At 38.3% G+C, this 16,522-nt stretch overlaps 1 protein-coding gene across 2 annotated transcripts in view; it reads left to right on the top strand.

The window, feature by feature from the left end:
• Trpm7 (transient receptor potential cation channel subfamily M member 7) overlaps positions 1-13,719 on the top strand; it is an 89,488-nt gene extending 75,769 nt beyond the window's left edge. The window contains exons 29-39 of one of the 2 annotated variants that reach the window (XM_031371789.1): positions 237-304; positions 2,323-2,357; positions 4,154-4,179; positions 5,901-5,951; positions 6,030-6,095; positions 7,113-7,396; positions 7,519-7,601; positions 7,751-7,956; positions 9,600-9,651; positions 9,756-9,862; positions 12,318-13,719. In XM_031371789.1, the coding sequence (XP_031227649.1) occupies positions 237-304; positions 2,323-2,357; positions 4,154-4,179; positions 5,901-5,951; positions 6,030-6,095; positions 7,113-7,396; positions 7,519-7,601; positions 7,751-7,956; positions 9,600-9,651; positions 9,756-9,862; positions 12,318-12,448 (1,109 nt within the window). In that variant the 3' untranslated portion in view covers positions 12,449-13,719. Of the gene's footprint in view, positions 1-233; positions 305-2,322; positions 2,358-4,153; positions 4,180-5,900; positions 5,952-6,029; positions 6,096-7,112; positions 7,397-7,518; positions 7,602-7,750; positions 7,957-9,599; positions 9,652-9,755; positions 9,863-12,317 lie in introns of both variants that reach the window. The other variant, XM_031371788.1, reaches the window with a different exon arrangement.
• The last annotated feature ends 2,803 nt before the right edge of the window (positions 13,720-16,522 follow it).

Here is a 16,522-nt window from a genome sequence, read left to right as displayed (position 1 = left end):
ACAAGGTTTTTCTGTGTAGCCCCAGCTGTCCTGGAGCTCACTCTGTAGGATGGCCTTGAACTCAGAAATCCGCCTGCCTCTGCCTCCCAAGGGCTGGTATTAAAGGCATGCGCCACCACTGCCCAGTAAGAGAAGAAATCTTATGAAGGTTATATTCCACCTAGAAACACTTTGTTTTTATTAGTGAATACTTTAGTTTAGTTGTTCAACTATGTCTTTTTAATTTCTTGTAGCAGAAAGCTGTAGTAGAAGAGCATCGACAGAAGACTCTCCGGAAGTAGATTCTAAAGCACCTTTGTTACCGGTTTGTACATTTCAATTAAATTACAGGTTGACAAGTACATACACTTACTAATGAATTTCTAAAGTGGTAGTTAATATTTTATGGGCAGTTAGATCAAGGTCTTTCTTAAAAAACTGACCTCAGTACATGGTGACACTTTAGAGAGAACTCGCGTCCTGCCATGAATAGTCAGGAATTTTGCACAGAAAAAAAGCAAGACCTATGGAACTGAAGGTAATTATATTAATTCATTCCAAGCTACCTGTGTTATGTTTTTGTTTTCATAAACTTTTCTTAAAACCAGATGGACCACCAAGACAGATAGCTCAGGTGAAAGCAGATAAGTATCTAGAAATCAGCATTCATACAATACAATCAATAGAACAGTAACTTATAGTCAGTTGTTTTACTAAAGCACTGCATCTTTGGTATACATCTACAATCCCAGAACTATAATCTCAATAATCCATAGGTTGAGGCAAAAGATCTCAAATTTGAAGCCAGCCTGGATTAGATAGTGAGATCATGTCTTAAAAAGTAAAGCAAAAACCCATATTATTTTTTTAAATGTTAGGAAAAGAAATTGTTAGTAGAATTTCACAGTGACAGCGTCCTGCTCTCTAGGAGTTTAGTGTGAATTTGAATTGTACAGTATTGCACTAGAGTCTTTATTATTTCCTTTTCTGAGACTATTCAACCTGTAGTAATTAAAAATAGAATAACTGATTATAAATAATAAATTGTGTTTAAAGTGGTTAAAACATTAGATAAGGAAAATATACTGTTCAAAAATATTAGCAATTTGAATATACATAGAGAAATAAGAAAAATACCAAGCTTGGTGACATCTCTAATCTCAGCACTCACAAATCAGAGGCTGGTGGATCTATGGGAGTTCAAGGTCAGCCTGGTCAACAAAGCTAGTTCCAGAACAGCCAGAGCTATAACATTAGACCCTGTCTCACAAAACCAAAAAGATAATATAAATATTCCATGGGTGTGGAGCACATGCCTGCAATCCTAGACCATGGGGACAGAGAAAAGAGTGGGGAGCCTGTTTAAGGCCAGCCTTGCTGCATAGCAGATTTCAGATCAACCTGAATACACAGTAATATTTTGCCAAGAACAGGTGAGGCAGTCTACAGAGAATTACTAAGTAGAACCAGAATCCAATACAAATGAACGTACATCTTTTTTTTTTTTTTCCTTTTTGGTTTTTCAAGACGGGGTTTCTCTGTGTGGCCCTGGCTGTCCTGGAACTCACTCTGTAGACCAGGCTGGCCTCGAACTCAGAAATCCACCTGCCTCTGCCTCCCAAGTGCTGGGATTAAAGGCGTGCACCACTACCGCCCAGCGAAAGTACATCTTGATAGAAAAGAAAAAAGACCAAGGCCATCATCTGATTGGCTATTAGGAGAGTCAAGAATTTGAAGAAATGTAAACAAGTTAGGATTTTCTAAATGAATGAACTATATGAAAATTTAAATTTAGAAAATGTGAATCCCAGTCTAGGGAAGTTAAATATGTCTAGAAACATGACTACTGAGTTTGCCGAAAAGAAGCCACATGCATTGGTATGTCAAGAGGCTGTAGTACCTTAAAGCTTGTCTTTTCATTACTATTTGTATTTACTTGGTGTGATTTTAATTTTTCTGCTTATATTTTGGTATTCTTTTGGCAAGAAGCACAAATTACTTGTAGAATCAGAGACATGATGGGAGACTAATAATGTCATCTTAAAAGAATCAGAAGAACTAGAAATTGTGGAGGCTGGGGAGCCAGTTAGGTAAAGTGCTATGCAAGCCTCAGGACCTAGGTTAGGATCACCAGTCCCCATGTAAAAGATAGAGGAAGAGAGCCACATAGGTGCTCAGAAAGACACATACACAACTATTGTAGAAAATTACATTCCTGAATTTGCTTATGGGACTATGAAACAAGGACTTAAGTTCTCATATTAAGAAACAAATGTTAAATAGTTAACATTGACTCTATAGAACTGCTTCATCTATATTTTTCTGTTTGTGTTTTGACTAAAGGATTGGTTACGAGATAGACCATCAAACAGAGAAATGTAAGTCTTTTTATTTTCATAATGACCTAAAAACTATCTGAGTTAATGAATATTGTCTTTGTTCTTTTCTGTCTTGCCTTTTTTTTTTTTTTAAGATTTATTTATTATTATATCTAAGTACACTGTAGCTGTCTTCAGACACACCAGAAGAGGGCATCAGATCTCATTATGGATGGTTGTGAGCCACCATGTGGTTGCTGGGATTTGAACTCAGGACCTTCGGAAGAGCAGTCATGCTCTTTAACCGCTGAGCCGTCTCACCAGCCCCCCTGTCTTGCCTTTTTAATACTCTTTTTAAGATAGTTGTTGGAGCATTTCTCATCTTTAAAGACATGAAATTATAGGAACTTTATTATCATCTTCCTGTATAGTTATACAAAATTTTCTTATTATTTCAATTTTCTCTTGACTAACTTTGGTGAAAAACCTATGTGGTGTCTTTAGTTTGTATTTGGTTAATATTAATATATTCATCAATCATTCTAACCAGACATTATACTGCATGTGGAAAATACTTGAGTAGTAGTAATACACAGAATATTTTAGAAAGCTTGGATACTGAAATTATCTAACAAATCCAGAACCAGAAAAGTAAACAAAAACAGACTGATGGTAATTGACCTTGATAAGTACAACTGGGGAAGAATGGCCAGTTTCACGAAATATGTATTTCAGCATCTCCCCTTTTGCATCTGAAGAAGTATGATCATAGAAGGAAATAAACAGTGTTGACGTATGTAGGCAGCTCTGTTTGCGAGTTCCATCTCTTATGTTATTTGTAAGACAGTTATAACCAAAGCCTTAGGAAATAGACACAGAATACAAGTTAATTTTCTTTTTACTTTTTTTTGTTTTGTTTTGAGACAAGGTTTCTCTATATAGCCCTCGCTGTCCTGGAACTCACTCTGTAGACCATGCTGGCCTCGAAGTTAGAAAATCACCTGCCTCTGCCTCCCAAGTGCTGGGATTAAAGGTGTGCGCCACCACTGCCCAGTTTCTTTTTGCTTTTTTGGTGCTGGAGGTTGAGTCAAGTACAGAGAAAAGAATGTCTCACCAGCATCAAGAAAGGGGATAATGCTGAATCAATGCTCCTTACAAGAAAAGCTTTCCTTACTAAAGTGAAGAGAACCTTTGGGGCTAGTTGGATTCTGGGAATCGGGAACAGACCTTGGTAGCTCTATATTTCCAGAGTCTTCTTGGATCTAGTTTGTGATGTCTCAAATGAGGCTCAGAGCTATGTCTTGGGAGGACTCAGCCTGGAGTTCATCCTCGTTACATCCCACTCCCTTTTTTCATTATACCTGTCTCATTTGCACAAGGATCCTTTAGACTCAAAGAACTCCCATTTGGAACCAAGACTTGTTATAAATGAATGGATTGCATATTGGAAATTGAATCTCGCAAAATGATAATGCCTCACTCCTTTTCCAGTCAGTCTTGGAATACTTCTAGAATCATAGAAAATAATTTCCTGACATTGTCACAGTACTGGAATGAGTCTTTACAAATACTAAGCTATGAAATAAGAATATTATATTTTAAGATCTAGTTGCCATCAATTTAGCATCAAAATAATATTTACATAGCCATATAGTAGAGGTACAAGTTGTTGGTAGCATAGATACATGTAAATATATACATGTCCATATATGGAGTAGGGGACTGGCAAATGTCCAGACAGATTTGAATATCTGTATTCCTTTAATTGCATTTCATTAAATAATTATTATAACCTTATAAATTACAAGTAAAACTAAAGTTGTTGCATAGCTTATATTATTTTTATATTTCTTTAGGCCATCTGAAGGAGGAACATTAAATGGTGAGTCCATGTGGTAGATTTAATATGAAAATTAAAGGTCATAATTAAAGCTTTTACCATATTATTGTAGGTAAGATATGTTAGACTTCAAGTTTTCAAAAGCCAGGGAAGTTAGAAGACTTCTCATCTTTAATATAGATATTTTATAGACACATGACCCACCTGTAAATTATTATGACCACTTTTCTGTTACCACTCTCCACTTACCAACACCCAAACCCAGAGGACTGTTAATACTCTAGGCTCTCTGGCTGTGGCCTCCATTGTAAATAACACAGTGGCTTATTTGTGGGTTTGTGGTATAACATAAATGGAGTCATGCAGATGTAACTGTTAGGAGATTCATCACTATTACTTTATTAGCTTAGTTTGTGGATTATTAGTATTTCATAGTATTTCCTTGTTGGGATATATTGAATTTATCCATTCTATTTGATGGACATTTCAGCAGCTTCCAGTGTGTAATCATTATCCTTTCTGTTGCTATGAGCATTCTTGTTCATGTTGTTTGGTAAACATAAATTTGCTTTTCATGGTTATATGCCTAGGGGTGGGATTGCTGAGTCATAGCTTATGCATATGTTCATATCCAGTAGTTACTAGCTGCCAGATAGGTTTTCAGAGTAGTTATTCCATACTGGCTTCCTTTCTGTAATTTACTGCTAGTCTATCTCCTACCACCAAAATAATTTCTCCTAAAAGATTTGATCTTGCCACTCCTCTGCTTTACATTTTTTCCCATTGTCATTCAGTAAAATGCAGTGTCCTTTCTTTGCATGACATATTAGGCTCTTCACAATTTGATATTGCCTGCTTCTGTAGCTTCACCTCCTTCAGGTATGCTTATGCTCTTGCTCGTTAATTTGCAATCTTGGTTGCATATTCAGATCACTGTAGAGTCATCTGTATGATGCTGCAGACCCATAGAATTAGATACTGTGGACTGTCAGTGGGTGATGTTCAAATAGCTCCATAAACTATTCTAATTGGATATAGTCATTCATACTAAACTGCCTGGGGTTTCTCAAATGTAGCATGTACTTAGCATTTCAGGTACCCTTGTAAACGTATCCCTAAAAAGCTACTGCCTTGCAGACTGCAATTTCTCTCCCCTCTGCCCTTATTAACCAGGCGGCCTTAGTTATTTATCCTCCTCTGTAGTCCTCATGATGCACATGTATGTGTATAGGTTTCTGTATACACTGTATCTCTTTATATGATTGCAGTTTGTTAAAACTGTATGAGAGAGCAGATTTCCTTCTCATTTATATTCTAGAACTTAGTACCTCACAGATCTATTGTTCTCCCATCTCTTCTCCCTAAGATTAAAAGTAAAATCCTCAATAAATACATACATAAAATTTAGTTGTGGAGAAGGGGGTCTGGGGTATCCTTACATCCCAGCTCACTTCTCACATTAGAACACCTAAAATAGTTAGATGGTTATTGTCCCCAAACCCAAATGGCAAGAAACAGAACAGTTTTTCTCTTCAAGTGGCAGGAGTGGAGCATCTTGTGCTTCTTCCCAGGTGTTTGAAGCACAGTGGCTACTGTTGTACTCAGTGAAATGTGACATAGCATAGTAGGTTTTGTTATCTTTCTTTTTTTTCCCCAAAAAGGATAGATCATGAAAGAAATTTAAGATTATTGTTTGAGAATGTCTGGGCATAAATTTATGCTGTACAGGTGCTTTTTAAAGTCTGATTTATTTACAATTTTAGGTCTTGCTTCTCCATTTAAGCCCGTTTTGGATACAAATTACTATTATTCAGGTCAGTGATACTGAAATCAAAATTTACTGATCTTTGAAGTTTTAGAGATTTCATCATTTGTCTCTCGTTTCAATGCAGCTGTGGAAAGAAATAACCTGATGCGGTTGTCACAGAGTATTCCCTTTGTTCCTGTACCTCCACGAGGTAAATCCCAAAATCATAAACTATCACTGGTCTCTAATCTTAGAAGAACATGGGTCAGGACAGAATGAGAAGGATTCCTCTGAAGAAATACCAGCTTTGTGCCCCTTCTTAGCCTATGAGAAGGACAGAGTGTGCTAAAATAGGGGAGAGCACTAGAAACCGTTCTTTGTTCTATTTCAAAACCTGGAAAGTTGACATTATAGGGTGTGTAAGACAGATGGCTCTAACCAGCAGTCTAACATTTACCTCAGAACTGTTTTACTTGCTTCCTAAAAGTTTACCTCAAGAGCTAGGAAGATGAGCCAGTCAGTAAGAAGATGAGTTCATTCCCAAAATCTTGTGAAGAAACTAGGTGCACCAGAATGTGTTGTCATTTCTGGCACTCTGGCCAGCCTAATCACTGGGCTTCGGGCCAATTACAGGCCCTGCTCCAAAAAACAATGTGGATGGCTGCTGAGGGATAGTAAATAGTCTAGCTGTGAAGCTTCCTTCTGCACCCACCTGCTTATGTGTATCTGTACTCCCCCCCACAGTTTGTCATTCCGTGCTACAGTTAGAAAAATGCTTGTCTTTAAATGTAAGTTCAATGATATTAAACTGTTTTTCCAGTTTATTAATTCAAATAAATGTTCGTAATATATATGCATAAGGTGTGGTGGTGTGTGCACACAGACACCAAAGGAGAACGATGTCCTGCTCTGTTATTCAGTGCCTTGTTTCTCAAGGCACTAGGCTGGTAGCTAGCAAAGCCCAGAGCTCCAAACAGCACTGAGTTACAGTTGCCTATGTGCTGGTCTCCTCAGGTTTGCCCAACAAGGATTTTTATCCAGTTAGCCACATCCCCTTCAAAGGAAGTGCATTTTTATTTCTTCCATGTATCATTTTTTATAAAATTGCAACTTTGAGGTTATCTTTTATTTTTTGTTTAATATCAACCATAGATACTTAGAAATTCTTATTCTCCTTTGTCATTTTTTAAAGTTATGATTTGATCTTAAACTGTCACTTGTGTTGCAGGTGAGCCTGTCACAGTGTACCGTCTGGAGGAGAGTTCTCCCAGTATCCTGAATAACAGCATGTCTTCCTGGTCTCAGCTAGGCCTCTGTGCCAAAATTGAGTTTTTAAGTAAAGAGGAAATGGGAGGTGGTTTACGAAGAGCAGTCAAAGTGCTGTGTACCTGGTCAGAGCATGATATCCTCAAATCAGGGCATCTTTATATCATTAAGTCGTTTCTCCCTGAGGTGATAAACACATGGTCAAGCATTTATAAAGAAGATACGGTTCTACATCTCTGTCTCAGAGTAAGTGTCAGTGAACTTGACTGTAAGCTGTGATCTGAGTTTCATATTTTAACTTTGGAAGTGTGAATAAACCAAATGAAATCTTATTTACACATTGATCAAGGCTTTCCCCTTTTCTGTAGGAAATACAACAACAGAGAGCAGCACAAAAGCTCACATTTGCCTTTAATCAGATGAAACCCAAGTCCATACCATATTCTCCAAGGTAAATGCTTACATTTGGTGGGGACTTGATATTATTTATATAGCAGTCTTTATTGGTACTCATTGTTGCTGTTGTATATTTATTGTACATGCTACTTATCAATTAGAATCTCACTAACAACCCCTGGTGATATCTGACTTTTTTGTAAGGTTCCTTGAAGTTTTCCTGCTGTACTGCCATTCAGCAGGGCAGTGGTTTGCTGTAGAAGAGTGCATGACTGGTGAATTTAGAAAATACAACAATAATAATGGTGATGAAATCATTCCTACAAACACTCTGGAAGAGATCATGCTAGCCTTTAGCCACTGGACCTATGAATATACCAGAGGGGAGTTACTGGTACTTGACTTACAAGGTAAATCTATTACTAACTGAATTACTGAGGTGAAGTTCTCTGGTGGGTTCTCACCTATTCATATATTACACACGATATACAGATATCTGCTAACTTAAAATCTTAGGCTAATAGGAAGTGTAAAATGAGTCATTTATAATCCTAACAGTATAGTCAGTCATTGGAGTTTTGAATAATGAGATTGGTTGTCTTAACTTTTATTAAGGTATAGTTTTACTATGCATCCCAAACTGACCTGGCACTTGTGACCTTCCTGTCTGAGTCTCCCAAGTGCTGTGACTAAAGGGATGTGTCACTACACCTAGCCTGGCTATCTTAATAGGGTGATATAAGTTCATGTGAAATCTATTACAATACTCTTAGGTGTCTAGCTCTTATTATTTTGTAGGTATAAAAGTAATTTTTCACCAAAGCAGTAATAAGTGTCTTTGTATTTTGTTTTATGTTATCTTTCACTAAACTGTCCAAAAATGACTTAGTAGCTTATGATGGCAACTGTATAACTCAGGCTTTCCAGAAACCCAGGGAGATCAGAAGAGGGCAGCATCCCCTGGAACTGCAGTTCTTAGAATATCCCCTGGAGTTCTAGGCAGTTGTGAGCATCCGTGTGGGTGCTGGGAAGAGCAGTAAGCGCTCTTACACTCTGAGCCATTTCTTCAGCCCCATGCTTCCAGAATTTAGATAGACTGTAATGGGAATATCTCATCTCTGTTGTTCTTTCTGAGGGCTTGAATCGCTGAAGACATTGGATAGTTTATTTGGAATTAAATATCTTAGATTGGGCAGTGGTGGCGTATGCCTTTAATCCCAGCACTTGGGAGGCAGAGGCAGGCGGATTTCTGAGTTCTAGGCCAGCCTGGTCTACAGAGTGAGTTCCAGGACAGCCAGAGCTACACAGAGAAACCCTGTCTCAGAAAGACCAAAAACAAAAAACAAAAAAAACTTAGATCTCCGTTCACTACCTATCTTTGTGACTAAAATGGGGTTTCCTATGGTAGGATGATTTTAGGTAGTTGGACTATTGCATGGCAGCTGCTTTTTCCAAGAGAAAAAGCTCAAGACTCTTTCCCCACCCTGGTTCTTTGGTTTTTGAGAGAGACTCACGGTGTATTCTTGTATCCTTGGCTGACCTGGAACTCACTACGTAAACCAGGCAAACTCCAACTCACACATCCTCCTTCCTGTCCTTCAGGAGTGCTGGGATTAAAGGTGTGAGCCAACCCACCTAGTGGTAAAAGCTGAAACAAGGGCTTGTTCCAGATTCTTTTCACCTGTTCTCCCCTCACATGTGATGTTCACACCTTAGGCAGGCACTATACTACTACCCTTCTGTTTAACATTGCCCTTCTGTATCACTGAGCCTGAGGTATTGGATACATTTATAGCATGGAGGTACAAGATGTTATGTGCATTGGTAGACCTTCACTCCAGTTTTAATTTTGCTTCTGTAGCCAGAGCTGTTGCTGCTCTCATTTCTGTCAGTGGGCTCCTAAATTGGCTTAATAGAGAGATTAGTACAGTTTTATTAACGATTAAGAATGATGCTATAAATTATCTCCAACTCTTTTTATTATGTGAACATAAACATTTATATCACTTTCATAATATGTGTTATTTGTCTTTTTTTATGTATATATTTAAAGGTGTGGGAGAAAACTTGACTGACCCATCTGTAATAAAAGCTGAAGAAAAAAGGTAATAAGATTTAACTGTTTCGTTGTGGCATAATTTGCTGTTTTAAACTCCACATTTCCACTTCTTTAAACTTAAACTCCTTTCTTTACTTGCCAATTCTACAGATCCTGTGACATGGTTTTTGGCCCTGCCAATCTAGGAGAAGATGCAATAAAAAACTTCAGAGCCAAACATCACTGTAATTCTTGCTGCCGAAAGCTTAAACTTCCAGGTAAAAACTTTCACTCCTTGTCTGCTATGTGGTCCAGGCTAGCTTTGAATTCAAGGTTTGGCTACCTTAGCCTCTGGGGTACTAGAATTATATACATTTGCCATCATGCCGAGCTTATAGGATTTTAATCCATATGCTGTATATGGTGCTTACTATAAAAAGGCCACACGTACAAAGGTTTGGGTAATTGGCCTGGAATTCCTGTAGTAGCTCCTTCATAAGTGCACATGGACTCTTCTTCCATACTTTAGTTCCAGAGGACTTTGCTCCTTTTTCTGGTCTGTGAGGGCACTAGACACACATATGATACACATACATAAATCCAAGTAAATCACTTACAAACCTAGAAAAATAAACAGGGCTTAGAGGGAGAAAATTATTTTAATTTTACTTAAAAATAATTTTTAAAATGTCAGTTTAAACATTTTTCAAAGCCGTTAACTGTATTTTTACACTTTGATTAAATTGAGATTTTTTTTTTCTCTTTGCTTCTTAAAAATGTTCATTTTGGTGGGCATAGTTATACATCTCTGAATTTTAAGGCCAGCCTGGACTACATAGGGAATTCTAGGTTAGCCAAGGCCACATAAACTCTCTTTCTCAAAATGGGGTTGGGGGTGTATTCTTTGGGAGTTCTACACACTGGCTTTTGAGTGTATTCACAGCCTGCCTTACCTTCCTATTCACCTGTGTGTCCTCTTCCTTTTTTTCTTAAACCCATCAAGTCCATTTGTGCTACCCATATATTCTTGGGTGTGTTTAAATTACAGGAATTACTTTGTTGAGAAGTTGGGGGCTGGGATCTTGCTTTGAAGCTCAGGCTGGCTCTGAATTTCTAGATCTGCCTGCCTCGGCCTCCTCCCTGGCCACACTTGACTTTCTAAGTGGGTTCTGAGAATAAAACTCTGGTCCTTGTGCTTATGTGGCAAGTATTTTACTGACTGAGCTATCTATAAGGACAACATTTTTCAAGAACACTGACTTCCCTTTCCCAGGTAGTTCCTTGATTATGGGTAGAACTTACCCCTCACCTCTCCATTTTGATATTTGGTCTGCATGGGGCTGTGCTGTTAGAATCACTGTGAGTGCTTATTTATATATGCAGCTGCTCTTCTGTGTCTAGAAGACATAGTTCCCTTGTGTTTATATACCTCCTGTGGCTCTTAGTCTTTCTATCTCTCCTCCCCAATGTGTTGGCTGTTCTCTTCATGTTTAGTATTTTTGGTTGTCTGTTTGGTTTGTTTGTTTGTTTGTTTTTGTCTGTGTGTGTATTCAAGATATTAACCCCTCTGTCAGGTGTTTAACTGTTAAAAGATAATTCCCATTTTGTAGGTTGCCTCTTCACTCAAATGATAGTGGTTTTTGTAATACAGAAACATTTTAGTCTCACGAGGTCCATTTATTAATTGTTGGTCTTAAAAGTCTATGTGGCTAGGATCCTGTTGAGAAAGTCCTCTCATGTACCAATGAATTTAAGCCTATTCCCATCTGTGCCCTCTATCTGATTCAGCACATCAGATCTTATGCTCAGTTCATTGATCCATTTGTAGTTGAGTTTTGGGCTGGATGAGACTTAAGTATCAGATTTCATTCTTCTATGTGTAGCTCCCCAATTTGTAAAGCACATCTTATGCCCTCTGAAATTTTGTTGGCATCTTTCAGTTGGCTGAAGGAGTATGCACTTAACATATGGGCCTTCAGTTCTAGTCCATTGTTCAGCAGGTCTGACTTTATGCTAGTCCCTAAATTTACTGTAACTCTGTAGTATCACTTAAAATCTGGATGGTAAATTTTTTTTAATGATCATGAAAAACAGAGTTTTGGCTAATTTATTTGTATTTCCACATGACATTTAAGATTTTTTTTTCAATTTTTGTCAATAATTGTGTTGGAATTTTGATGGGATTACATTGACTCTTTAGATTGCTTTTGGTGGGATAGCCATTTTCACAATCTTTTTGGGGGGGGTGGAGTTTCAAGACAGGGTTTCTCTGTATAGTCTGGCTGTCCTGGAACTCACTCTGTAGACCAGGCTGGCCTCAAACTCAGAAATCCGCCTGCCTCGGCCTCCCAAGTGCTGGGATTACAGGCATGCGCCACCACTGCCCAGCTCCCATTTTCATAATCTTAACCATAACAGTGAAAAGAGTGTTTTCCATCTGTGGTACAAGACGGTGACCCTGTATGCTTGACAAAAGTAGGGTCTTATACATTGTGCTCATTAATTACACTGTGCTATGTGACTACAGAGTTATATACACCTTATACATATATTTACGTGGTTTACAGATTTGTAGCCCTTATGTAATAATTATATAGAAATATATGGCTATTATGTAATTTAAGGAAATAGATCTGACACACTTAGAGGAAAATTAATGTAGTAAATATTCTTCATTTGTAAGTTTCTGACTTTTTTTTTTCTTCCTTTTTTCTGTTGGGGTTATGAATATAGATCTGAAGAGGAATGACTACACACCTGATAAAATTATATTTCCTCAGGATGAGTCATCAGATTTGAATCTTCAGTCTGGAAATTCCACCAAAGAATCAGAAGCAACAAATTCTGTCCGTCTGATGTTATAGTACTGAATCATTGATTTTGCCTACACTTCACAAAAGTGTGACTGTCAGTTTTCCTTTCAGGAGGGAATTGATAATATAGGAAGATGTGTGCAAAATGAGCTTGCTGGCCCCACACATAGTCTAGAGATAATGTTCTCAAAAAGTGCCTGGAGGCTGCAGATGACAGCTGGAAAATGCTAACTGACAGAAAGATAATGCTCTCAGCTGGTGAAGGACCTGAAACTTTGCTGTTGAGAGTGGTGACTCTCTGTCACTTGGTGCAGTACCATTAACCAAAGTCAAGTCTCCAGATGGTATTGGCTGCTCAGTTACAGCCATTCAACTAAATTGCGCAGCTTTTTGGTAAAATGGCTGAAGTCTTCCTCAGTTTGTGCTCTATGATAATGATGTTTCGCTCTCAACTAGATGTTTGTGGCCACAAGAAAACTACTTCTTACAATTTTGCTTCACAGGCCTGTTAGAAAGCCTGCACTGAAAACCATTTGTCTTCCCTCCCTCCCTCTTTTCCCTGTAGTATTGAGGATCAAATCCAGGGCCTCATGAAGACCATTTTCTAAGAGACATTTTATTTAAGAATCAACTTTAGAGTCTATGTTTATGGATACAGCCAGTTTTTGTTAAACAAAATCTGAATTATGCAAAAGGGTTTTTTTTTTTAACATTTATCAATGTTAAGTAAAAGAAAGCCATGATAAAGAAGAATTAACTCACTGTTCAATGGGTGTTTCCTGTGAGGAAGGTTACAGTTGTAACAGCCTGCAGTTGCATACATCTCCAAAGATTTATAGATTTAGTGTATCAAATCAGAGTGTCATGTGAGCTCTCACATTTAAAATTCTTTAGGAATGTGTCAATGTGAATTCTATTTCTGGTACTTATTTAAGAAATCAGTTTTTGGATTATCCTTATACGATATAGGGAGATCACAATACAACTTTATGCCAATAAAATATGACTTAATTGCCCAGATATTTTTGCATATTTAGCAACAAGAAAAGCTTATCATTTGACTCAAGTTTTATGCTTTCTCTTTCTCTTCATTTCCTAGGTACTAATTTTAATTTTTATCTGGAAGGGAGCAGTGTAAAGCTTATTTGTATTCAATAGTGTATCTCATAGATACAGACAAGGCCGCAGAGATAAGCTGTTAAATAGTGTTTAATGGTGATGTGGAGAGAAAAGGTGTGTTACTTACTTAAAGATACTATACCATATACGTTTTGTATATCATTAAATCTTTAAAAGAAATTAAATTTATTCTTGTTTACAGATGTTTAATGAGTTTACTCATTCTGAAATGTATTGTTTTTTCAGTGTGTGTGTGTGCGCGCGCTCGCGTGTACGCGTATGTATGTGTGTGGCTGGCATGCAATGGATTATGTGTGGAGGTCAGAAAACAACTTCAGGTGTCCTCATATTTTTTTTTTTCACACGCATTTATTTTGGCTGGAACATGTACACATTTTGTGGTCAGAGGGCTACTTGCAAGAGTCAGTTTTCTCCTTTCCACCATATAGGTTCCAGGAGTCAAAATCAAGTCATGAGGGTTGACAGCAAGCACTACCTGCAAAGCCATCTTGCTAGCTAGTTCACTTTGTTTTGATAGGTCTCTTGTCTTTCAGCACTATGCACACAGGCTAACTGACCCTTGTGTGTCTAGGGATTCTTCTGTCTTGTCCTTCCATCTCCATAGGAAGCTTTGGGATTGCATGCACTACTGCAGCTGGCTTTCATATGGATTCTAGGGATCTAAACTCTGAGCTTACCATGGTCAACTTCTCTCTATCTAACATGCAGGTCCCAGGGATTGAATTCAGGTCATTGGCTTAGTGGCAAGTACCTTTACCCACTATGCCATGTCTTTTGTGGTTTTTAATCTCCAGCTATTCAGAAAAAAAAAAATGGTTCATGTTTAATTTTACATTATTTTTACAAAATAATTTAGAACTTACTTCTTGAGGCTGGAGAGATGACTCCATGGTTAAGAACACTGGTTGCTCTTCCAGAGGACCCAGGTTCAATTCCCAGCACCTACATGGCAGCTCACAACTGTTCATAACTCAACTCTAGGGGATCCAACACTCTCACACAGACATACATGCAGGCAAAATATCAATCAGAGCACAATAAAAAGATAAACATTTTTTAAATGCCACATATTTTTAAACACTTCGTGTACTTAATAGTCCTGTAAAATGTTAGTCCACTTTATGGGTGAAAGAAATCAAGGTTACTGTAGATACTTTTAGTGTGTAGCAGTATTGGGTTCAGACCCAAGCATGCTAGTTTTCCCGTGCTTTTTAGCAGTGTTCTGTATTGACTGTCAAGACCATTGATGCTTACTTTTAATTGTCAACTTTGAGACAATTTAGAATCACTTGGAAAGAGTTTCAGTTGAAGAATTCATCTAGAATTCGTTTGGCCTCTAGGCATTCTGTGTGGGATGTTCTTAATTGATGTGGGAAATTCTAACCCAGTCCCTGGTTGGGCCCTGGGCTGTGGGAGTGGGAGTGGCTGCCTGAGTGCAAGGCTGCGGTGCTGCAGTCGTTCTTTCTGCTTCACTATGGATATGATGGCTGACTGGAGCCCCCTCCTGCTTCCGTAGAAAAACACCTCCTTTCCTAGCTTATGTTTTATCCAGAAATTGTATCACAGCAATAAAAATGAAACTATAAGAGGTGCCATTTACTGAGCATTTACTCAGACTTCTTTCCTTTGACCTTTTGTTATTGTTTATTCTGGAGAATGACCTGTAAATAACACTTTTTATCCCAAACAAGTATTGTCTTGGTTGTTGAATCAAATGCCCTTTCCTGACCATCAGGGGCATCAGGCACACAAATGATGCATATACATACCTTCAAGAAAAACACTATAGACTCAAAATATTTTTTAAAAAATTATCACAATACCAAACAATAATGTAGAATGTGTTTGAGTAGAAGTATGATAGAAGCCGGGCAGTGGTGGCGCCCGCCTTTAATCCCAGTATTTGGGGGGCAGAGGCAGATGGGTCTCTAAGTTTGAAGCCAGCCTGGTGTACAGAGTTCCAGGATGGCCAGAGCTACACAGAGAAACCCTGCCTTGAACCCCACCCCACCCCAAAAACAGTATAATAGAAAAGCTATTAGCAGTGTGGAGATTATTCTTTTTTCTTTATTTACCGCAACTTAACTATTTTCACATCTTGTGTTGGAAGACCCCACATTATCTGTGAACCTTTCCTTATTGAGAATTCCAAGCTCAGGAATGTTCTAATTGTCTGTGAAACATTTTTTGGTAAGCTTTTGTTATGGTATAAGGGCAGAGATTCTCTGTTAGTGTGCAGCACTCACCAGGACCAACAGGGCTTGTGTGTCTTTTCCCACCCAACAGCTAGCTCTCTTCTTTCTAGGGATTTGACCATCACATATCACACACGCAGTACACATATTAAAGCAGCATAGATACACAAGAGCATTTATATCAACTGGGCATGGTGGCACACACCTTTAATCCCAGCACTAGGGAGGTAGAGTCGGACTGAACTCATTATGCAGAACACAGTGCACTTGAACTCACAATTCAAGAAGCATATTTATCTTTTGAGACAGATTTTCCCCCTACAAATGTATCATTTTATAGCCGCTTCCATTAGTTAAAGTATAAGCATACATACCTAGGAGACATGTAGACTTGTATAATATATATTAAAGTGTTTATGCTGACACCATCTTCAGTCCCTTCCCCCTTTTTAAGTGTGTGAGTGCCTGCACATATGAATGTTTACCGTGTGTGTTCTGGGTGCTGGTGGAGGCCAGAAGAGTGTTGGATTCTCTAGGAGTGACAGGTACTTATGAGCTGCTCAACTCAGGTGCTGGAAACTGAACTCCAATTCCCCCTGAGTGAGAAGTCATTGCTTTTAACTTTTCCCCAGTCTTTCATGTTCAACTTTACACATTTTAATTTTTCTTTGTGTATGGGTGTTTTTGCCTGCACCCTTGTATGCTGCTGTTCTGGGTCTGCTGCCCCATCTGCCATGATGTGATGTGATCCACAACAATCGCAACCGTTGAGTCGTGGGAGGAGCAGCCA

The sequence above is a fragment of the Mastomys coucha genome, unplaced genomic scaffold, assembly GCF_008632895.1.
Source record: "Mastomys coucha isolate ucsf_1 unplaced genomic scaffold, UCSF_Mcou_1 pScaffold15, whole genome shotgun sequence".
Taxonomy (NCBI): domain Eukaryota; kingdom Metazoa; phylum Chordata; class Mammalia; order Rodentia; family Muridae; genus Mastomys; species Mastomys coucha.
This window is presented reverse-complemented; position numbering and strand designations above follow the sequence as displayed.